The sequence below is a fragment of the Mercenaria mercenaria genome, chromosome 10 (assembly GCF_021730395.1).
Source record: "Mercenaria mercenaria strain notata chromosome 10, MADL_Memer_1, whole genome shotgun sequence".
In the NCBI taxonomy this organism is placed as follows: Eukaryota; Metazoa; Mollusca; class Bivalvia; order Venerida; family Veneridae; genus Mercenaria; species Mercenaria mercenaria.
Window position 1 is genome coordinate 16,346,133 of NC_069370.1, and position 25,903 is coordinate 16,372,035.

A 25,903-nucleotide genomic window follows, 5' to 3' on the forward strand; every position below is an offset into this window, starting at 1 on the left:
ATCCTGTCCATACAAATGTAATATATGCTTATGTAACTATATGTACATATATATGGAATAAATATGTTTAAACTAAATATTGCCGTGGTAACGTTAATTTGATTTAAATGAGTTTGTAAAATTGGGTTTCTTATATATTATATTCTCTTTATTTCATCTTACTCAGAGATTACAACATACTTTATACAAACAAATATATACAGATTATAAATGGTTATAGGAAATGTGCACTTTGTTATAAATTGTTTTGAAATGTCGCAATTTTACAGTCTACATTTTCAGTACAAACATAATATATACATACATGTACGTAAATTGTGAAGCATAGAAAGTAATTGATATGCTGAAGATGGTATTGGGTATAGAATGACATTATGGTATGCAGGTTCCCAAGTGTAGTTCCTTCTTCTTTCAAAGGACTACCAAGGAACGTGTGTGCTTACATAAATCGTTTAGGCTGGAGTTCGGTATGCTTACGCGAAAGCAAAATATAAGTAACCCGACCTCTTGATTGAGCAGCTGACAGTCTGTGGATATGATTTTGCAACATCATATCAAGTACTAATATCCAAATGCTTAGGTATACAAACATTTAACAATATACTTGTAAGACATAATAAGGAACTTCTTTTGCATATCCCAATTATGTGACTCATTATGAGTTTTCCAAGTAGAGTTTGATACAAAGTCTCTTCATTCATATGTCGAAGTTCTTGGATAATCACTGTATCAAAAGTTTCTATCAGTAGTCTACATAATATCTTAGTGCAAGTAAAGTTGAACATTCTATTATCTTATGCATATAAATGTCATTTACGATATTCAAGCAGTATGGAGACTGAAGTTTTTCGTCAGAATTCGGAACTTTTACCCAAACATTTACAATACACTGGGCCATTGCCGGTGTAAATTCATTGCAGATACACTTGTAAATAACAGCAGTCTCAACCTTTGCATGGATATTCTTAAACCTATCGAAATCTGGTGATAAGTTTATTCTAGCTGTCCATAGTGCTAAATGACTATCTACGATGCGTTTATTAATTATTGACTTCCATTTACCTTTTGACGGGAAAGACATGCCATGGTAATTGTCATTTAATTAAGGCAGTGGCTACGATTACGGTACCGTAATCCTAGCCTCCGATTTTAGGATTACGGAAGTTCCGTATTCCTAGACAAACCTATAAGGATAGGCTAGGATTACGGAAGTATTTAAGAGGCATTAAATATATGTTATGATATGCATAACTCTTATTATTTTACTTATTTAAGATAAAATAGCGTTTTTTTTTTTTCATGCTTGCCCTATTATCTTCTGTTATCGATCAGCCATTTTGAGTTAGTATAATCTTAAACAAACAGGCGAAATCGACATCCGTATACATACGTTTTTCTTTCCAAAACCATACTAAATATTTAAAAAAAAATTGAAAATTGACAGACAAATGAAGAATTATATTCTTAATAATAGCTCAAAAGGATAATAAAAAGTTTCTATACTTTAAATGGTTTGTTTTTGCCTGTCACTTAAATTTAGATTTCCGCGCATATAGAATTGGGCGAAATCAATACCCGAATAAGTTTTTGTTTAAGTGAAATAAGTAAGTTTACAACATTATGTATGCATATCTTAACATATATTTGATGCCTCTTAAATACCTCAGTAATCCTACCCTATCCTTATAGGTTTGTCTAGGAATACGGAACTTCCGTAAATCCTAGAATCGGAGGCTAGGATTACGGTACCGTAATCGTAGCCACTGCCTTTAAATAATTTGCAAGATCATATTTACACAAGATACGATACAAATCGGGAATTACTCCAGTTTGGTTACAAATATTTTTTGATATGTAATGACAGAGTCGGAAGTCAAATATTTTCTTGGTAAGTTTATCACTTGATAGGCTACATAGCCTTTGTAAAAACATTAATTTTCGTTTTTCAATTTTAACTCCACTGCACCCATCTTCATGGTCTAGTTGGGGCCCCTGCTGTGCTAATTGCCCTCTTATCAGCTACTGTTACATAATCGCTGATAAGCAGCAGGTAAGATGGGAGTATTATTGTTACATTGAAATAAGTTAAATAATGTGAGTGAATAAATATTGTTTTATAATAGGCCTAATTGTATCAATAAAATAATAATAATAAGTGATTTGTTTGTTTATGTCTCGTCACATGTACATCATACAATAATGCATTTATGTGTTGTATTTGTTGAATATGTTGTATATGTTGTATTTATTGTTCATAATACATGTCATGATAATAATAATAATAATAATAATAATATTAATAAGTTACAAGTTTATTGGCAAATTTCAGCAATATAAAATTGCCTCTGGCCATTTACAAAACATAATACATTATGGCAAAGACAGGTACAAATACAAAAACATTTCATTTGCAATATATACATGAAATAATCACAGAAACAGTTCATTGTTCAAGGGTATTAATACGTATATTCATAGCTTCTTTTATATATTTGGCTATGTTAACTAGTTTAGTTTTATTATTAGTTGACATCAAAGAATAGTATTTCTGTCTACTGGGCCATGATACATTACTTAGATATTTCTTTCTAATATCATGATATTTTGTACAGCATAACATAAAGTGGTATTCAGATTCAATCATATTCTTATTACACAAAGCACATATTCTATTTTCCCTTGGTATGTTGTTATATCTACCAGTTTCTATGGCTAAGTTGTGTGAGCTAAGTCTTATACGAGTAAACCATTTTCTAAGTTCATCATTTGATAATTTAACAATATAACTTTCAAAACAAAAAGTAGTTTTAAAGTTACAATAAGTATCTAGCTTGGCACTTTCATTTACGGATGCATTTTAATCTTGCATGTATTGATCGAATAATCGTGTCTTAAACATATCAAATTTGAGCCGTGCCATGGGAAAACCAACATAGTGGGTTTGCGACCAGCATGGATCCAGACCAGCCTGCGCATCCGCGCAGTCTGGTCAGGATCCTTGCTGTTCGCTAACAGTTTCTCTAACTGCAATAGGCTTTGAAAGCGAACAGCATGGATCCTGACCAGACTGCGCGGATGCGCAGGCTGGTCTGGATCCATGCTGGTCGCAAACCCACTATGTTAGTTTTCTCATGGCACGGCTCATTTATGTATATCGACATTAAAATTAACACGTACATTATGATATCCTAAGTGGTCAATTATAGAGTGTATTCGCGTTGTCCAACAATTTGAATTAACGTTATTACACAAGTCAATCATAAACTGTATGGATAGGTGAGTTTACATTTTTCATGATTTTAAACCAGAATTTCAGTGCTCTGGACTTACATGTTATTGACAAAGGACACCTTCCAAGTTCCCCATATACAGCACTGTTTGGGGTTTGTTTCTTAACACCCAATATATATTTACAAAAGCGCACGTGGAGTTTATCAACATCCTTCAAATTATACACACCCCAAACCTCGGATCCATATGTCAATATTGGAAGTACCATAGTGTCGAATAATTGAAGTTTGGTCTTAACATCTAAATTCACTTTATCAAACAATGATAGTAAATTACTATAGGCTCTTAAAGCTTGATCGTGTAGCGCCTTGACAGCTTCGTTTATAGATCCAGTGTGAGTGAATTTCACACCCAGGTATGTAAAATGCTCAACCCTTTCAATTATTTCATTGTCTATATAAATATCAGCATAATTATTTTGCCTACGTTTCGAAAATACACATAGCCTAGTTTTACTTACGTTAATTTTTAAACCCCACCTCTCAGAATATTGGTATAGACTATCAATTTGCGCTTGTAAACTAGTAGGATCAGTGGTGAACAAAACAATATCATCTGCAAATAGGATTAAATACATTGATAGAAGTTCAAGATCTTTCTCAGTCAATGCATGCATATTTATATTATCAACAATATCATTAACAAAAAGTATAAATAACAAGGGAGATAATGGTTCTCCGTGTTTTAACCCAACAGTTACTTCGAAAAAATCCGAAAGTTTCATAGAGCTACATATTTTGACACAAGATTGGACATTTAATCATATTGGTCATTTTACTACTAATCCCTGTTTGAATCAGTTTATGCCAAAGTGCATTCCTATTTACGGTGTCAAAGGCTCTTTGGTAGTCCACAAACAAACACCATAAATTGGATTTTTTGGACAAAACTTTCTGGATAATAGCATGTAATATGAAAATAGCATCAGCCGTAGAATGGCTATCGCGAAAACCATATTGAAAATCATTGTAATGTTCAGCCTCGCACCATTTGTTAATACGATTTCTAAGTAGCAATGAAAAGATTTTTCCAATAACATTAACAAGAGTAATCCCACGATAATTTGCGGGATTATTTCGATCACTTTTTTGTATATAGGTATGATAACTCCTTTCGACCACGCCTCAGGATAAATACAATTATCAAAAATGTGGTTAAACATAGTACATAGATATGGTGAAATAAATGAATTTGAATCAATAAAAAAGTCAGCAACGTTTTGCTCAAAGTCGCAACTTTTATACCTATTTAGCATCGATATAGTTTTTTTGTACTTCCTCTATTGTAATAGTACTATCTAAACATTCAATATTGACTGATTCAGACTGAGAAGTCGACACATCATCAGAACTGAGCTGACTATTCACATCATTCAAAAGTTTCGAAAAATGATCTACTAAATCATTTAAACCAATAGTACTTTCACTATTGTCATATTTTTTTTTAATTTATTTATATATTTCCAGAATTTACGCGGAGATTTTTTACTCATATGTGATATCTTAATTTTTTCAACTTTGAAAAAATTCAACTTAGCCTTGCGTTTCGTCTTAGCGAATTGAGTTCTACAATTTAAAAAAAAAATGCCTTGTTTTCATGGGACATGTTCGACATATAATTTCGTTTAGCAGAATAGAACTCAGATTTAGCTTTTTTACATTCTTCATTAAACCAAAGAGACTTTTTCTTTTTATGTTCACTATCTTTTTTTATTGTTTTACCAAAACAATTGTAAGAAATGTCATGGACCGTGCTAGAGAAGTTATTCATACATTGGTTAATGTCAAGTTCACCAGATAATAATTTTTCATTTAATTCATCAAAAACAGCCTTTTTGTGTAATAACAATCCCACACAATTTTATCATAAGTACATGAAGGTTCAGTATTTAGATTGCAAAAACAGTCAATAGAATAGTTCACCGGACAGTGATCAGAAAATTCCGTTACGTCTAAAACACACATATCATTTATAAAACGAAAGTTTTCCGGACTAGTGATTAAATAATCCACCAGACTAGACCCGCCCGCTTAGCTCAGTAGGTAGAGCGTCGGTCTACGGATCGCGGGGTCGTGAGTTCGATCCTCGGGCGGGGCGTATGTTCTCCATGACTATTTGATAAACGACATTGTGTCTGAAATCATTAGTCCTCCACCTCTGATTTATGTGGGGAAGTTGGCAGTTACTTGCGGAGAACAGGTTTGTACTGGTACAGAATCCAGGAACACTGGTTAGGTTAACTGCCCGCCGTTACATGACTGAAATACTGTTGAAAAACGGCGTTAAACCCAAAACAAACAAACAAACCAGACTAGACACTGGTCTGTTTCTCAACAATGCATGGTAAGTATACATTCCCCCTTCGAGCCTACCATTAACAATAGCTAAGCTATTTTCCTTGCATAATGTCAGCAATTTTGACCCAAAACTATTTACGATCTAATATCTTGATTACGTCTCAAAGGAAGGAACGAACTGATATTGTATTGCGGTATATCAAGAAACCGGTTTAAATGTATGTCACTAATATAATCTGCCAGGTCACCTGTGCGGGAATTCAGGTCACCTTGGAGATACACTTGCCCGAGGTCACTTTATTTCGAATATCATTATTTAACAACTCAAAAAAGTCTGTTTCAAATAGTGATGAATTAGTATTTCGGTACATACTTGAACTTTCAGGAGGAATATAGCATACACAAAAATACGTATCATTATCTACTTTTAAAAAATTACGATCCAGTTTAAACCATATTGTACCCCTGTAATCAAGAGAAACCAGTTTTAAATATTGACTGAAACATTTCTTATAGTAAACAATAACTCCACCACTGTGGCGTTTAGATCTCGAGTTAAAATTTGGTCGAGGACAATTGAAATGTTCAAAACCTTCAATTTCGACATCAGTATTCATTGAATTCCATGTTTCTGTCAATAAAAGCAAATCAAAATCTGAAACAAATTCAAAAAGTCACAGTCTCTCCTTTTAGAGTTAATACCCTGGATGTTCCATAGTAAAACCCTTAACTGTTCCTCTACAGATTCCTAGTGGAATTTCACGGTTGAAACAGTATCAACTGTATATACTTTCCTGTCAATAAAAAGTTTGTCGTATGAAAGATATGCCTCTTTTCCTGCATTTTTGGCCTTAATCAACGTAGGAATTAATGATTTACGGCGTTCCTGAATTATTTTGGGAAATTGTTCGCTCACACGAATGGGATCTGTGGGGCTAGACCTTTCTGATGAATCGGGCAACTCCGATGCTGCTTTTCTCGCGTTTTCATATCTCTTCACATTTTCAGTTACTTTCTGTTTAATCAGCATTTTGTCGGGGTAGTGGTTAAATTTAACAACTACTGGTCTCGTTTTGGAGCCCAAATATTTACCTATTCTGTGGGCGCGTTCAATTTTAATACACTGGTCGGCATATGGTATTTCCAATGTCTCCGTGCAGTATTTTAATACTTTTTCTGCACAATTTTCGGATTTACGCGCTTCTGCAGTTTCGCCTTCAGCAAACCCGAAGAACAACAGGTTATCCCGCATAGAACGTGCTTGTAGATCTATTATGTCTTCATTTACTGAATTCAAGGACTCGCACTCCCTTTTCAGCTTGCCTAAGAACTCACGATCAGATTTTAAGGTTTTGTCAATTTCATTTTAATAATAATGATACATTTATTACAAAAACAATGTGCACATACCGGTCTATACAGAGCTGTAGGAGACAATGCACACACTGTATAAACAACACTCTAATTACCTATCTGAACTACTTGCTTAAAACAACTTCTTCCTTACAAATATGCCAGTTATAGGAAGTGTTGTTTGTATATAATTATATGGGCGACTCCTCCAGACGACTGTTAGTAATGTTAGTGGGAGGATACTGCAAGATACAGAAGACGCTCCAATTCCAGAAGCTTCCCTGGTTCTTTAACATGCCAGGTGTAAAGCACCCATACATGGGACTCTTATCTCTTGCTTCGGAGTCAGCCAGTGTTACCTCTAGACTACTGCGTCCGTTCTGGAAGTTTTCTATTAGATCCACTACTATATAAGTGACCACCCCTCCCTCGCTCTCCCACCCAACTGCCCAATCCAATAAATAACTCCTATCTTATCTGCTGCTTATCGATGATTATGTAACAGTAGCTGATTAGAGGGCAATTAGCACAGCAGGGGCCCAACTAGACCATGAAGATGTGTGCAGTGGTGTTGAAAGAAATTAATATTTTCCTTCAATGAATGTGGAATAATAATGATAATTATTTGTTAATATTAAGTGAACATTTTTGCAAAAGCAAGGGCACTTTATTGTTCTTTTATTTAAAACAGGGTTAGCTCCTTCAATGATTATATTACTATATATAAAGAAATAATAATGATAATAAAACACAAGTATAAAGAAAAACAACGGGTTCTTTGTGTTGATAAACAGTATCTTCGAATATCAGAATTATAATGAAAAAGGTCATACCGATGAAGGTGAGCCTTCCATTATATTTATATAGAATTATTGAAAGATAATATTACTGGATAAAACAAATTATTGTGTTCTATCTATTTCAATAATAAATTGCCAAAAGTGTACTTTTTACCTTTCATATCACTAAAATGCACATTCGGTTTTCAATCTTAGACAAATGTTATTAACAATATTCTGCTAAGGGAAAGGCAATGTTGTTTTGATGTTATTTCCATCTGCTGGGATTTCTTTAATCATTTAAAGAAGTGAAAGAATTTTCAAAATTGACTAAAAAATGAGAAAGTTATGAACACTTAAACATTTGATAAAAATGGCGGCCATTTTGTTTCCATGGCAACAAAAAAACAAAATGGCGGATCTATTAAATTTCTAGACACATATTTGAACTATATTTAGTTATTTCTGTAAAATGATTTTTCTATTTTCCAGCTAAAATGAAAGAAATTACAATGTTTTACATCTTACACTCAAGAAGCATACAAAATTAAACTATTTAAAATGTTATTTGCTAAATAAAGAATTCAGCAGCGTGTAAATGACGTCATAAACACACAAAATGGCTGCCTCCGTGATCAGCAATTTTCTTAAATTTCAAACTGCCATATCTTTTTCAAAAAATTCTTTCAGCATTATGAAAGGCAAGAAGATGACTTTCATATGAAATTAAATTATTGTCAGGCTTTTCTTGTCCTTTAAAACAACTTCTAGATAAGTGAATGTCACATTTTTCTAAAAAATCAAATTTGAATTTGTGCACATATCCAGACAGAACTTTAAAAAACAAAAAACTTGTTCCCCACAACCCTCCCCAAAAAACAAAAAATGAAATTTGTAACATATTCCTAAATAAGTTTCTTATTATTTTATTATCATGTTTGATCATCAAATATTTTTCTTTTTCATAAAAAAAATGCTAAAAATAGGTATAACTTTAAAAGTTATTACATATTTTTATTTATTAAATAAAGTGCACTGTTTCCCCTTCTCACTATAGTTGATACTCTTGTAAGGTAGACTGACATTCCAATAAACAACGACCCTTGTTTATTGGAACCATACTGTGATAGTCATAGTGTCGAACTATCTATAGCTCGGTTTTGAGGTCAGCAATGTTTTTTTGTACTTTTGATAATGGAACGGTCTGTTATTTAGGTAGTGTTATTCAGTACGACTAAATAAGGCAAGGTAAATCATGCTGTATTCCCTAATCGGCAGACGGTCTATAAATTGAACTCTCATATATTATGCATTTCATACACAACAACAGACTGTTTATTTGGTGCAAGTACAAATCTGTTTTGAACAAACTCTTTAATCATTTGCATTATTTCAAGGTTATTTTACGAAAATTGGCAAAAAAGTTTAAGAAAACAGTATATTGTTGCCATATTAATGTTAATTTTACTTTAAATGTGTTTCTTTATGTAGACAGCATGTTTCTTGTTCATGTATTCTATTTGTTTAAACATTAATTATGGTTCATCCGATGAAGCATAGAAATGCCACGAAGAGTATAGACTGCGAACATGTCCCTTTTCATGTTTTTGTTGCCAAATAGCGATAAAGATTACCTCTCTGCAATTCCCAGAGAGTTTTTGTCCAACCAGAATGAATTTTGTTGCCAATTTATGACTATAAGTACAGCGGCAAATGGCCAATGAGGCCTGGACCTGGACGTACTTAAGTCCAAATTTTGAGTGTAGGTGGAAAGGCAAGCACAACGGACCGGACCAGACACGCGTTCCTAGCGTTGACAATATAGCAGGAGTAGAGAAGATAGTCTACTTTGTTGTTGCCGTATCATCGGACTTCCGGAGTCACCAGCAGAGCCATGAGCAGGCCAGGAACCATGGTCTTTGAACGTATTGCCGCTTCCACACCTGTAGTCGTCGTTGTCGAATCCTCCTGACCAAGGTCTTAGGACATCTTTTGTTTCAACCGGGCTTCACCCTCCCCTCTAAAGGAAGCACGTTGAACGTACCTTCCCTTTTAAGGCTTGGGTCGCGTCGTTTGTTAGTCTTCTTCCTCAGTCCTCAGCAGGTGTGGGTCGTCATCACAGCAAGACGATTTAAACAAACGTCCCTTTCGGGGGCCACTCAATTTTGAATTTGAAAAAAAAAAATCTCATTTGTAAGACCAAAAGAGAACGAGGTAGCCAAAGTTTTGCCAAAATTTTTGTACAGTATGTAGGAAAGGGGCTTTAATTAAAAGCCCGGATGTTACTTTTTAGAACATGTCAGGGTATTGGTGGAGGTAAATTTTGTTTTTTGATTGTTTTTTAGTGTTTTCCCCGTTAATTCTGCCAAAGTTCCAAAAGTTTTAATAAATATGTTTAGATGTTTTGATATTGTTGACTTATAACTATAAAATCATCTATACACACAAAACATCCACGACCATGAACTGCCCACACTCTACTTTTTTTAATTAGAACAACAATAACATGATTAAAAACACAGTTTTATTTAAAATTGTTTAAAACCCGCTACGACATCATGTATTATTAACTTAAAAACAGCATACATTATCCACGTACACCAATGTTTAAAATACTATCAGCCGTGCTAAGTAGGTCGTATTAGTATCAAAAAACATGCCACTGTGTGTACTTTAACAGAAGTGCATTTGTCAAATATTTTTTAATTGCTACCGTTTTTTTATTATTTAAGATTTTTCCTTTTCGTTTTTCTTTTTTTTTTTTTTTTCTTTTTTTTTTTTTTTTTTTTTTTTGTTTCCGGTCCAAAGTCCAACCTGCCTTGCCTGCTTACTTAAGACTAAAGAACGATATATTGTATATAGGGGATATAGCTGAAAACATTAATACGTGCAAACAGTCAATTTGAAACAAACTATTTGGGCGAATGGTACATTACATGGCTGGGACTTGTTGCCTTTATTTGTCTGGGACGCATTGCGGACGTCTAGAACCATGTTTTGTACCATCCATGGTATGCATCCAACCTCCATGTCTTCTTTAGAGCACGGGTCCTGTTTTATTTGAGGAAGTGGGGTCGGAAAGGAAGATTGTGATTGTAGGCTTATTGACAGACATGTTCTTCAGCTGGATGCATACTTGACCATACTTGATAATAAATGATTATAACATCAAAGTTGGAGTTTCAAAAATTTCATTACAATTTGTTTAAAGCGAATATATCTTTTTTATATGTAATTATTTTATCAGTAACCACAATGATACTGCACAATTCTGCAGTGTTGTAATTGAGACAGGCATAATTATCTTGAAACTATATATTATTGTTTCTCAAAAGTGTCGCGTTATTTTACATTTTAACTATGACAGTGACCGTTACTGGTGTAATTATATGATATAACAAACACTTAAAATACTAATATAATGACAAGGGTAACATTTTGTAATGTTATCTAACTCGACATCCAATGTAATTTGCTCAAAAGAATTTCAATAAAACTTCATACACGAAACATATCTCTACTGGAAAAACTTAGCTGTATGTTGATTTAAACATATTTTATTTCAAACATATGTGCATATTACATTTTACAATTTACAATATCAATATTATACATGTTGAAAAAGGATAAGATCCGAAAGCTAAGCTTATAAAGGTCTTCTCCTATATGGGATAACTTACAGTAAATTTGGCGGTATTACATAATTTGTTTGAAATGTATCATCGAACAAACATTTAGCTAATATGCATTGAATAGAAAAAATGACATGAAACAAAATATTAGTATCAAGTTAGGAATTAGCAAATTTTGAAAAGAATCGAGATTAGAAATCGAAGTTTATAGTATATATAACAATAAAAAATAGAGAAATTTTATGTATAAGAAGATTCCGTCCGTTAATATGAACTCCATAGACAGATAATATTAGTCAAATATAAAGTGTCCTATAGAAATGAGAGGAAAAAGAAATAAATGTATGAGATTTGATTATTAGCTGTATGTTCATGTCACGTTCTGGATGTAAGTAATAACTTTATTTCATTTCACCAAAATCTCACATATATATATATATATATATATATACTGATTTCATTTCACCAAAATCTCATGCTCTGTCATTATATGGCAAATATTATGTAACTCATGTAATGTTGTTTATTTTTTCTTTATAATTTACTTGATCCGGCACAGACTTTTGCATTTATATTATGTGAAATTTTAGCCTGCTGGCGGCAAGTGATTCTGCCTTTGCGACCAGTGCAGGCACGTCCATAGTCTGCACTGTTCGATATCAAGTCTGTAAATTTTCAGTGAACACCCCTTCTTACAATAAATGGTATTGCCCAAATTGAATGATGGACCAGTCCATTTTAGAAATTTAGCAGGTTAAATACTCAATTACATACTCCGTGAAGGTAGTTTTGCGCGTTTGATAAACCGGAAGTAACGACGTAACGTCATTTATCTGGAAAATGTAGAATAAAGCCTGGAATCGGCGTACGGAAATGTAGTTCATTTTATGAGTTTATGGCAACTGATGAGTACACTATACAACGGCAACGTAACTATCTTTCTAAAGTTATATGATACTTAAACATCTGGCAAGTAAAATAATTCCAAATGATGTCTTATAATCAGTTTGAAATGCGCGGTGGGCAAATATCTAAAAAAAAAAAAAAAAAAAAAAAAAAAACACACACACACACAAACACAAAACAGGCACATGTGCATATACATTTTATTTCACCATGTTATAGGACATATGTTTATTTACAACTGTGAGAAGTTTCATTAAGATATATAATGTAGAAAAAAATATATATTCGCGAAAATTTTGATTTGCCCGTAGAGCTTGTGTGAGGTCAATATTTTTCTAATCAGCAGACACGACCCTATCTGTTTTATTTGCCGATGTTTCTAAGTATATTCTGAAGTTTTGAAAAATCAAGGTTAAATCAAATTCTACATAACTTAAAAATATCATAACATGCAGAATTACCTCAAGTTACAATGGAGCCAGACACGTCAATATATTTTTTTTTTCGTATCGTATGAGTGATCAGTTACATGCGTGTTGTCGCGTTAAGTATTACTATAACGACATTATTTTCAATTTTATTCACACTAAAGAAGACGCTTATGTCATTTAAAATTAAGAGTGTGTAATTAATTAAAAGATTATTAGATTTGCATCTAGAAATGATGCACTCGTTCTTTCGCGGAATACTTTTGCGCTCCTAAATTCGAGCAACATTTCCACGGCTGATCTGGTGCATATTTCTCAGTCTATAAATATATATATATAACAAAACGGATTCTCACGCCTTTTCATCAGGATTTGATAACTAAAAATAGTAGTTCCCCCAATTATACTGATCGTTTTCATCAAAGTATGTTTGCCAAGTCTATATATTGTCATGTACACGTAGTGATGAACTGATTATTTTGTCATCAATGATTTGCATTTATATATGCATGCATCTCGTAATTATGTAATTACGATGAAATTATTTGAACCACGCCATGAGAAAACCAACATAGTGCGTTTGCGACCAGCATGGATCCAGACCAGCCTGCGCATCCGCGCAGTCTGGTCAGGATTTATGCTGTTCGCTAACAGTTTCTTTAATTGTAATAGGCTTTGAAAGCGAACAGCATGGATCCTGGCCAGACTGCGCAGATGCGCAGGCTGGTCTGGATCCATGCTGGTCGCAAACCCGCTATGTTAGTTTTCTCATGGCACGGCTCATTTGAAATTCCGTTCCATTCAGCTGTCTTTGAATAAACTTACATCATTTAATCTTTCGTTTTGATATGCACTTTAGGCTTAATGGTGTGGTTTTTACTAAAATTATATTTTGACATCAATGGTTTTACCATTTAAAGATAACGTTTGCATTGCGTAAAATCAAGCAAAATACATAACTTCCAGTTATAAATTTCTAATGGTATTCACCCAGCTGTGAAAACTAAATTTTCAAATCGTCTGTAATTCAATATTTCATGCACGTGTATTGAACCTATTGCCAAAGATATGTTTTTTTTTTTTTTTTGGTTGTTCTTTTTTTATAGAAAATGCGTGTAAAAAGATATATTTTTTTCGCAGACTAAAAAGAATTCTAATCAGGTCCGGGTCCTGAAATATTTGACTCGGGGTGGGGGCACGATTCTAAAACGGAGCCGGATGCGCATAGCACCGGGAGTGGGTAGGTACGGGGCCGGGGAGAAGGGACTTCCGTCCATGGTAGGTGTGTCAGGGAGGTCTTACCCTGGAAAGTTTTAAATACATAGATGAAATGGTGGCCTCAGTGGCATTTACTGGGTACTCATTTTAGGGGGGTCAGGGGTCTCTCCCCTGGAAATTTTTTGAATTTCAGGTATGAAATGGTAACCTCTGGTGCATTTTTAAGTCTAAATTTGTAGGTAATGGAGGGGTTACACCCCGCTTGGTGGGAGGGGGTGGGGGTAGGTTCTGCGCCCACGGACCCTCTCGCCCAGGCCCTGGATCCGGGCCTGCTAATAGACTTAGTTTTATGAGAATCATCAACAAACGAGTCACTTTAGCGGCAAAAATATAAAAACAAGAGAACAACGGCGAAATCTTCCTGTCAAAGCGGGACATATAATTATGATTAAACAGAAACATATGTTTTTTTTTCAACTTTTCTTTTGCATGTTTTTTTTTTCAGTGAATTTCCTGTGTGTTTTTTCAAGAACAAAACTGATATTGAACCGCACTCTAAAGATTTCAGTAGTAGAAGCAGTACTATGCTGAGTTTTGAATGTTGAAATAATGTGTCAGTCACACTACACCGTATAGCGTTAACGGACGCCAAACATATAGAAAATTTGCGACATAAAGTTATCTGGTGACAAAAGGCATCCCCCGCTGCTGCTCGATGCTCTCGCGATCGGTGTATGGGGCGCATAAAACGCACAATGACCGCAAAATTAACGCATATATACAGGACGAACAACGTTCAATTAACGGATATCACCGTACTAGTAACGGACTTGTACCGCGTAAACCGAAAGCGCAACGCATGAGAAACTGACAAAACGTTCTTGTCAGTTATCGTCCGTTGAACATACGTTATATCCGTTGCATGTCCGGTAGCAGTCCGGCCGTGAATCAGGTCGTCCGGACAAGAACGAATGCGAACCGGACAAGAATGGATGCGAACCGGTCAAGTTCAGAATAGGGAACGCACGAGTAACGAACAAAATGCTTATCAGCGCATTGCTACCATACATCTAACTGACAACTTTGTCCGGTGGTGTACGTTCTAAATTTTGAACATGCTCAAAACCTTCCACCGGATCGAACGAGCATCGCCGGACAAGGAGCGCAGGTGCCGCATGAGAAACGAAAAAGAAACGCATGCGAACGGACACGAACGGATTGAAAATTTTGTTATACGTTAGACGTCCGTTAACGCTGTACGGTGTAGTGTGACTGAGACTTAATCGGTAAATCTGATAGCAAAATATATTCGTTTTTTTTTTACGAGAAATATTTTGGGTAAATAAGAAAAAAAGAAATGAACAGTTCTTTATTGTAACATTTTATAAGACTTCTACAGCACTAACTAAGTGCTTATTGGCACTTACGAAAATATTTTATTCTTTTATCAACCATTAAGTTCTTTAGGATGGTGTGTAATACAATGTAACACTATTTTTCTTCAAGTATTAAAAAATGAATTGGTAAAAAGTACGTTGATCAAATACTAGTAACATTTAAAAAAGACATTCTTTAGTTTTATTAACATCATATTAAGTATTATCAATATTACATGTTTTCCGTGAATATCTGGTATTTTCATAGAGAAAAGATATCAAATACTTTTTTTCTCTGGAACGGAACTACAAAATTTGGCTTAGAAATTTCAAAAGTCATGGAATAAAAGGAAGATCAATATCTGTTAGGATCAATATAGCTTTGGCTTGTGGCCATGACATATTTACCCAATGCACAGTCGGCAAGTCTAATGACCCTGTAATGCATGCAACTTAAAAGGTTTCTCCGTATGTCTGAAATCAAAGACTTGATACAGTGAGAAAATTAAGTCAATAAACAATAATGTACCGCACATAATTTCTTGCAGCAAGATTTAAAAAAAAATGGACCCCATGGAAACATTTGGGGAACTTCCATTTTTGCTGACATACGCGAGAAAAAGCCTACAACTCCGCATCCGGCACCCAGATTATTCCAGGCTTTCCGGATAAAGTACGTTAATCCATGACTTCTGACGATATCGTTTGAATGCCTGATGAAAGGCTTTATTTTTTTATCAAATATTTTAATATGAAGTGAGCTGTGCCACGAGAAAATCAACATAGTGGCTTTGCGACCAGCAAGGATCCAGACTAGCCTGCGCATCCGCGCAGTCTGGTCAGGATCCAGGCTGTTCGCTTTCAAAGCCTATAGCAATTACAGAAACCGTTAGCGAACAGCATGGATCCTGACCAGACTGCGCGGATGCGCAGGCTGGTCTGGATCCATGCTGGTCGCAAAGCCACTATGTTGGTTTTCTCATGACGCGGCTCAAGTACTAAATCATCCAGTCTGATGCAGCACATGTTGGCACTGGACTCCAAATTTGGTTTCATAACCTTCAATGGCGTATATAGTTAATACAAGTTGATGTGAGAAATAAGTTTATTTACATTTAAATATAATGTTTCATTTTTCAGTGCATACATGTTTCCAGTGTTCTTGCAAGTCTCAACGAAGGAAATATAACAAACATTACGAAAGAGACATTCGAAAAGATCTCGGTGATTCTGCTAGAAATTGCTGTCGGTTTTAATGAATCCTGTCACAGTGAAATTATCCTCAGAGAAGACGGGTTTGAAGCCTATAAAAACGCCCTAAAGAACAGTTTCACTGGCGACAATGGTACTGGAGGGTTACAGCTTGTGGCAATACAACAATCACTGGAACTTATTGTCCTTGGTAACAGCATTTTTTAAAGTGACCTGTTCACATTTCGGAGTAAAATGACGTCTTATTAATATTTGGGGGAGGGGGAGGTGTGGAGAGCGGGGTTCATGGTTTGATAAAAAATAAATAACAAATGGATTATGCAAAGCTCCCGTATATGATACAACACTGTGTTGTTTAAAGGTTAAAAACAGCGTTTACGCGTCTGGGACGCTTTTGAAAACATTACCAAAACAAACATTTTACAGTAATTTTTGCACATATTCAGTATAAGTTTCATATTACATTGTATCTTTATTTCATTTTGAAAGATAAGCAGTTTATCGTTTTGAATCTATCTGTAGATATCAATAATTATATTTCACAAACTAAAAACAAAATATCTGCTTACCCAGTTACGACCAAAAACATAGCGCAGACAGATATAGACAAAAAGTAACAATTAATCGTACCGTTATTATACTTCCGCCAGTATAAACTATATTTATCAAAAATATAATCAAGTATCATGAACCGAGAAAATGAACGACTTATTAATATTTACCGATTTAATGTCAAAACATATGCCATGAATAGAGCTTATATAAAGGAAGGTCGTTTGCGTTCTTGTTTACAAAATAGTCTCAAAAGTGCAATATCTGATCAGTTATTTCTGATAATGTAATTATTTTAAATTGCAAGTTTCAATGGCTAGTCTCCAAATCCAGTTTAATGGGTTTTTTTTTTCCAGACGAACCTCACTCTCATAACGAGGAAGTTGAGCCTCATAACGAGGACGGTGAGCCTCACTCTCATAACGAGGACGGTGAGCCTCACTCTCATAACGAGGAAGTTGAGCCTCATAACGAGGACGCTGAGCCTCATTCTCATAACGAGGAAGCTGAAACTTCTGCGGTTGACGAAGGGCACAAACAAGACAACACACTTATATTTAAAGAAAAAGTAAGACAGATACCTATATTCTTGAAGCATTTTTCCATTATATCATGATTCATTGCAGAATACTTAAATACTCCTGAAGTGTCCGAAGATTAAACGAAAAACTTAAGTGATTGCATTCTTTTGGCCTGTAACGAATTAGAATGCATTAGATACGATTACAATTAACATGGTAAATGCGATCTGTATATGTTGTTTTGTTTTGTTTATTTTTGTAATTATCATAACTATGTTTTAGGCGTGAATAAAATATGTGAGAAGATCTTCTTTTTTTTGAGAATAGAACACAACCAAGCAACGTTATGCATGTAGCAGACGCGGTTTGATGGAGTCTATTCACGGGAAGTAATGGAATGTGCAACATCCAACACGCCCTCTAGCACCGCCTTAAGTTTTTGTTTGTCCATACCAATACCATTTCTTGGAAATGCTGACGGATAGCTACACGGAACAGATCATTAGAAATTTGGCCCTGATATGGCTAAAATGATAGTTGGGGTCGAAAAATCATGGTTTAACTCATTTTTTTTGTCCAAAATGAGAAAAGTGCCGAAATATAAATTCACATTTCGTCGTTCGCAACATGTAAATTGTTGTCATTTTACTCCTGAATATGCGGTCATCTGTAAGCTGTAGCAACAGTAATTTGATTAAAAAAGAAGGAACACATCTTTATTTCTTTTTTCTGTTTTTATAGTGTTTGGGTGCCGATATTGTGTTTGACCAGCTTGGGTTGGCCTTAGATGGCAACGTTTCGCTTGATCATATTGGAAAAATTGCTGGACTTGTTGTCTACCATATTCTAAAAGGTAAGTACATGTACTTCAAGGACACCGAAACTTAACAAATAAAGGGGCAGTCAGACATGTATTTCTCTACATTTTTTGAAATATTGGAAGTGTTAATCAGATTCCACTTATTCCACTTATTGCATAATCGGCGATATATGGCCATTTTGTGTCGATTCGCCGTAAAACCCAACTCACTCACTCACTTATTGCATAAAGCCTTAAGCGGCCTATCCACGGTCGATAATACTGGCAATAAAATTGTCAGTAAAGGATATTGGCAATCATATTGAATGTGAATGGGGAATATTGAAGCATTGCGCAATAATACTGAATGTGAATGGGCAATATTGAAGAATTGCGCAATAATATTGAAAATCACAATTAAAGAGCGGACAGATCGTCAATTATACGGCAGGGTTGTTTTGACTCATCCGCAATACAGTGCAATACATTTTGTTTTTCAATGCAAGTGTAGTCATTGTACTGTGAACACGTCCAAACTACCTAAGAGGTGAATAAAAGTTCATTTCAGAATGTACCGAGACATTCAAAGAGCTTCCTGACAGATCTTCAGGTTGGTAAATGCAGCTTGTCAAGAAAGCAGCATTATCAAATGTTTGTTTTGTCAAGAACCACCAATTTCGTCCAGCACTCCTTTCGCTTTTTGTTTACGTTTATTCAGTATCAAAATAACAGTTGCATGTATACATTACCAAAATAGGGCCCGTGTTTACAGAATTGTTTCAAAGCACAAGTGAATAAAAATGTTCGGTAAAATGATTGTGCGGTTTGTGGCAAAAAGAAGGATTGTCAATATAAGGCTGTCAACCAGATTTTGATTAAGATACTAGAGGAATTTTTAGCCCTAAATATTGGAGTTTTAGCCAATTTTGGGGTAAAATATAGCAATTTTACGTTGAAAATCTTAATAAAATTAAAGTATATTTTAATGCAAATAATCACTATATTTGTGTTATATATTACAAATATGCCAAAACCACATCCAAGGCCAATCAGCTGTAACAACAGCACTCTGTAATTGTCAAAGTGGACACCTAAAGTGGGGGTAAGTACGGGAGGGTGTACTCCATTCCATAAAATATAAATAGAATATCAACGGATTTGTATACAAACACGATCTCATTCGTTTTATCGACTGAACAAATCAGATAAGTATTGATATATTAAGTAAATAACATTTAAAACTATATAAAATCATTACTTATTCATTAAGAAATCAATTACCGGACGGCTAGAACGCAGGCTAGGCGTCCGGTTACCGGACGGCTAGACACTTCCATTCCATAAAGGGGTCCCTAGAAAATTTTAAAATGTAAGTATGACATGGTGGTATCTAGTGTAGTTTGGATTGATAGATTTCATACAGGAAGAGACTAACGCATATAACAACCTCACTGCATAGGCATACATCATTCTGGTAGAACCAGTCCCTCATTGCTGTTGAACCCCTAAGTGGGTGGGGTGAGGGGGTTCTCCACGTGGAAAATTTTAAAATATAGGTTGAACTTGTGGCCTCTGATACATGTTTTGGGTCTAAATTTGAGTACCAAGATGTTATTAACCTGGGCACAGGAAATAGACTAAGACATACAACCTCATAGTAGACATTTTGATAGAACCCTAATGCTGTTCAACCTCTGGTAGTAATTGTTATATCCATTAAAGGTTTTCCCACATGTGGGCAGTTAGTGCACACCACCCTTTTTTGAAAGATGAATGCCTTGGAACAGCCTGTTGGCGGCTATTGGTTCAAAACTGTGTGTGACATGTATATAATATTGGCTAACACAGAAGAATTCTAACTCTGTACTTGTACCATTACGTTATAGAAATGCGCTTGACGCCTTGTACCGGTGAGCGCTTTAGGGTCAATGACCCTCTTGTTTAGGGTGTTAGGTCCATAATAGAGTTCCTCCTTTTTGAAGAGTATTCAATTCCTACCATAAACATACTTTGACTGCAATTTTCAGTGGGGTTGAGGGGGGGGGGGTAGGTTTAAACCCCACTGGGACCAAATTTTTTTACTACCTTATTTTCCTTTTTTTCTAGTAAGTTTTTACTTCTTTCGAGACTTATTATTGATTTATTGTACAAAAGTGGAAACAATTCATTTTATAAGCGAATTCTTGCTGTTCAAAGTGAATTTACCTCTGAAACAGAAGGGGTAGAAATATACATCTTTAAAAATACATGCGGTAAAACTTCAACCTTTAGATACATATTGTGGAAGAAATGCAGGTAGGTTTTACTTCTGCTCAAGGTTTTTTTTTAATGAAGCGATCAAAATTCAAAACAGACACGCAGGATTCGACCTTAATTTTTCAATGTTGTGGGGGTGGGAGGCGGGGGGGGGGCGGGAGTTAGAATTCTGTCTCATTAAATCCGTTTACTTGAGGCACCCTAGAAAAAAATGATACTGACAGTTTTATTTTAGTTTTATAATTGTTTACCAATAGTTTGATGTTTCTTTTATAGAAAAAAAACATGGTATAATGAATTCTCTGCAAACGTTTTGGAAAGGCCATCACTTTGCAATTTGTCTCTACTTGAGCTTGAGGAAGTATGATGAATTATACAAAATTTATAAAAAACGGCACGGTAAAAGTTTTTAAAAATTTGCAACACAGTACGAAGCATGGTCAACTGTAAGAATATACCAAGCAAATGTCATTTTTTAAACATTACTATTAGGGGACTAATACCTTAAAACCCTCTATTTTGATAAATGAAATAATGTGTACCCTTTTCAGGAGCCGAAATATCACGTGACTGTAGAGCGTTACCGAGAGAGGATTTCTTTTTCAAAGAACTTGTTCATATATATGGCAATAAAAACAACACCCTTGGCACAAAAGGTGAGTTTATCGGTGCATTTGTGAAACGTTGTCTCCGAGAAAAATGTACGAATTTCAAGCGACAAATCTATAATTGCAATTTTATTAACTTCTATAAAAATTTATAATTAGGACACATTTTATATGTACCGAGGTTCGTCTGTAAAATTGATTCACATATTTTCAAAGTAGAAACATATTAGTCTGACAGAAGTGGTTGCCGATCATGCCTTGAAAATAAAGAAAATGTCGTGAATCAGATCAGTATGCCAGTCTGGCAAAACATACACATCTACGTTTCCAGTTTGTGCTACGGTAAGGCATAATAAGTCGTTCGGTAAACATGGATGATCTTTTTTGATAAGTATACTCATGTAAAAGCCTAATTTCCGTGGAAAGAAACCGTTCTATGTAATTTAAGAGACCGTTTATACTTGTCACGTATAAGAAAATAGCTAAAATTAAATTAATTAGCCATCAATTTTGCCTGCACTTCTGTATTATTTATAAAAAGTAAAGAAAAAATGTTGCTAACTTAATTGACATCTTTTTCAGGTTTTACGAAGGTGATGGATGCTCTTCAGATAGGAGATGCGCATGCGCCAGTAGAGACAACGGATGATGACCATGGCCATGACCATAGAAGAAAAAGAAGCGTTGAAGAGGCCGATATGGACTTTAAAACATCATGGGTATACCTATTTTACTAGTAATCCAACAATTAGTAATGCAGTGGCGCAGATTATATTGTTTTGCAAAATGAATTACAAAAAAAAACTCTAAAGAGGAAGCTCAAATGTAATACCTACGTATTTCATATCAAATCACCTGACATTAAATGCCAGACTGAGCATAAGTTATTCATGACTTCAAAAGAACCTGTGAACTGGTATTCACATTAAAGATTTTATTGAAATCATAATTCAGAAATATAACTACTTCATTAAATCATGAAATATTTGTAATTTTAAATTAATTTGAGTGTCTAAGTTATGACTGATAAATGTCTGTAATGATCGGTTTAATGTTCAACACCAAGTTTTGTTGTGCTTAAGTAAAAACTTGAAAAATAACTGAAATCTATTTCTGATGGCATGTAATAGAACACTTGCTTGCTGGTCAGTAGTAAAATCGAAACGCAAGATTTAGCCTAAATCAGAAACGTAATTGATTTTGTTACGGTGAGGTAACACACCACACGTCTCTCTGTGTAGAAATGTGAGATGTAGGCTAGATCTTGTCAAACCTGAAACAAAACGATATGTGTCTGATTAGCATATCTTCATTTTCTGATGACGGAAAATTGCGTGATTTCGAAATCGTCGAAAATGAGTTAATGCGTGGCTACCGGGATAAGGGCAATATGGATAGCTAATACTATGACTTCTCATGATACGGCCCACTCGTGTACACAATAAATGTAGGATATAAAAGACTGCGGCCGAGATATGCGAATCAGTTGTAGAAAACTGAAATGACTGAACCGCGATCATTCATTACCGCAAAATTATACTGCTTACAGTCCAGAAAGTCCGAAAACGCCGCGTGTCACACAAATACCGATCATATACGTAGAAACCTGGGAATTAGCAATAAAAAGAACAGGATATAATACTGATACTGAAAGGAGATTCCTTTTACGAAAGAAAACCTCCACACAGATATGGTTTTGTTTAAAGTGTGATTATGTAGAAACAATATGACATTACAGGTTCCTCCCAAAGATAAAATACAATTACTTGATGCGTTAATCCAAAGAAAATATATTATTTTTACAGCTCTGTGGTTAATCTTAAATATAGTGTGACATTACAGTTTACTCCACAAGATAAAAGCAAAACTTAGGACTTATCTAATTCACCTTAAAAAAAGAGGAGAAATATGGTATATATCATGTATAAAAGACACATGAAACCACACACCTTGAAGCGTAGGTTAATAATGTTAAAGCATAACAGCTGTATCCCATTATGTTTATACGTTATACATACATTAAAGACTGTAAGTAAAACGAAACAGTGTTTGTCTCGCATATTATATACAACAAACACAATTTTACGTTATAGAGATTTAATGAAAGAATTTGAAACATTTCAACAGAAGTTTTGACCCCACAGCGGCGTGGGGCAAGTGAGTCAAAATAAGCAACATCAAACACTCGGCCACGGAGATGCCGGTAAACGTATGCCAGATATGTTTCTAGATGATACATAGGACGAATGTTCCCGATGCCTACATTCTCGAACCATTTCCTTCCCTGCATTGTACATCAAAATAGATTAGAACAAAAACGACTTATTTACAACAACAACAACAACAACAACAACAATAATAATAATAATAATAATAATAATAATAATAATAATAACAACAACAACATCAATTACAATTACAATAATAATGCAGCGTGGAAAAACGTCAGTTTTTGAAAAACAATGAAATAATGGATATGGTAGCGGTAAATAGTGTCTTGTCTATTTCACGATGTTTAAAATATTGACAACCTAAACGATTATTTTTCAAATATACATGTATTAATTATTTGTGTTCAAAAGTGATTTTTATCAAAGCTGAGAATGTTTGCAAGCGTTAGTGATTTCTCATGACGGAACCATATTCAGTAAAGATGGAGTCTGGGAAACATTAAAATTTGTGTAATTTTTACAATTCTGTTAAAGATTTCCAAATCGAGTCAAACTCTGTATCCGGTAAGTTCTCAGATGTACGTTGAATTACACGAAATACATTCTAGATATTAAACAATTCAGGGGGAGGACCCCATAACCCCATCTACAGAAGGAAAATCCCCTTCCAGCACCAAGCGCGCACTCGCCCTTTCATGGCTTGTATTTGCATTCCCATCCGGAGAATCCTGGCTACGCCTATATGAAGACAAACTTTTAGAACACACCATTACATTGAATGAACAAGAGAAATTATATATTTCATATGTCTTTGATGTAACGACTACCGTATGAGGGAAAGGCTCATCGTTTCCGATTCATTTACTTCTGGATTCTATTTCTCATCAAGCATCCGAGATTTTGTGAATTTATGTTCATAACAGTTAATCGTGCTTTTTTTCTGTCATGATTATCATTAGAGCAATTTTCTAAAATACCCGACTTTCCTGTCACGTCAATGATTACGGAAATATGTCCCGCCGTTACATAACTGAAATACTGTTGAGAAACGGCGTTAAACCCAAGACAAACAAACGAAAATATGTTGAAAATAAAAAAAAACAACATATGAATCACAGCACGTGACAACATTTTTAAGAATATTCTTCAACGGGGGACAGAAGCTTCCTTATTAGCCATTTACTGCAGATAGTACTTCTGATAAGTGCTGTTTTTGTTTAATATTCTTTTTTTTTCGCGGCTGCTATATAAAATGCTGTTATCTACATGTATAATAGGAAAACATTTAGGATCGCTTCTTGTACCTGTTATAGAGATCAATTAGTTAGTCAGCAGTCCGGTATCTGAATTTCAGGAGAACGTGTGTTATACAGATGAACAACTGCTGGCAATTTTCCATGGACATGACAGCAACATTCCAGAAGAGAAATTTAACGTCATGTGTCCTGCTCTTATACAACAAAAGCTTGCAGGCGTCTGTGTACAGAGCGAGCAAGAGTCTAAACAACAGGGGGCGCAACCATCAAAACTCGAGAGTAAGTCTTAAAGCATTCAAAAATTCTATTCAGACAGCAACTACCAGTTTTTCATATACCCTGAAATTCCGAAAATAAGCCGCGGCTTATTTTAAATTTTCGTAAGGATTTGGTGGCTTATTATCGAGACCGGCTTATTCTTGAGTCCGGCGAACTTTTGAGTTCATATATTCAGTAACTATTTAAAAATCGGCGTATTTTCAAGTACTGAAAGACTGAAGATATGGATTTCATAAGTTTGCTTTTTAGTCAAAACATCTACCTATACTTCTATATACTTCTGACATACCAGTTTGTTACAATTTATTACAAGTTCTTAATAAAAATTATCCAATGCTAACAGATAATTACCCATTAAATAGTTTTGTCTGGCCTAACAAACAAATACACCTATGATTTAATCGGCCAACGGGTATAAATAACTTACACAATAGGTGATAAAAACTGCATTGTGTTATAAAGACCGGTCACTTTAATAAGTAGAATTACAGACGTGACAAGAAGTGTTTGAGACAGGATTTTTTTTTCTTTTTTTTTTTTTTTTTTTTTTTTTTTTGGCTTTTAAAGTTTTAATTTGTCCATGGTTTTAAATATCAGCACAACTTATATTGTTTTAGGTGTCTTTATTCCGAAGTATGATTTATTGCTATTACGTGTGGAAATAAATCTGCTATGTACACGTGGGTAACTTTTGCTATCTCACATGGTGTCTTAACAGAGTCATTGATACTATTACTAATACCAAAAAAACTGGACGGCGTATGTTTGAGTGCGGCGTATTTATGAACCCTTTTTGCCTGCAGTGAAATGGTGGCTTATTTTCGAGACCGGCTTATTTTCAAAACCGGCTTATTTTCGGGATTTCAGGGTATCACAGATTGTCGCAATAAGTTTTGTATAACCATTCGGCGTTATATTGATAACTTTACAGCAAAACCCCTCCATAAGAACAAATAATATTTCAGAAAA

General features: G+C 34.7%; 1 protein-coding gene across 1 annotated transcript in view; it reads left to right on the top strand.

Annotated features, from left to right (window-relative positions):
• LOC123559746 (zinc transporter ZIP12-like) overlaps nt 1-25,903 on the top strand; it is a 44,394-nt gene that overhangs the window by 5,753 nt on the left and 12,738 nt on the right. The window contains exons 2-7 of the mRNA XM_045351807.2: nt 16,421-16,682; nt 17,401-17,612; nt 18,307-18,418; nt 21,172-21,276; nt 21,811-21,947; nt 24,754-24,934. Of these exons, the coding sequence (XP_045207742.1) occupies nt 16,421-16,682; nt 17,401-17,612; nt 18,307-18,418; nt 21,172-21,276; nt 21,811-21,947; nt 24,754-24,934 (1,009 nt within the window). The remainder of the gene's footprint in view (nt 1-16,420; nt 16,683-17,400; nt 17,613-18,306; nt 18,419-21,171; nt 21,277-21,810; nt 21,948-24,753; nt 24,935-25,903) is intronic.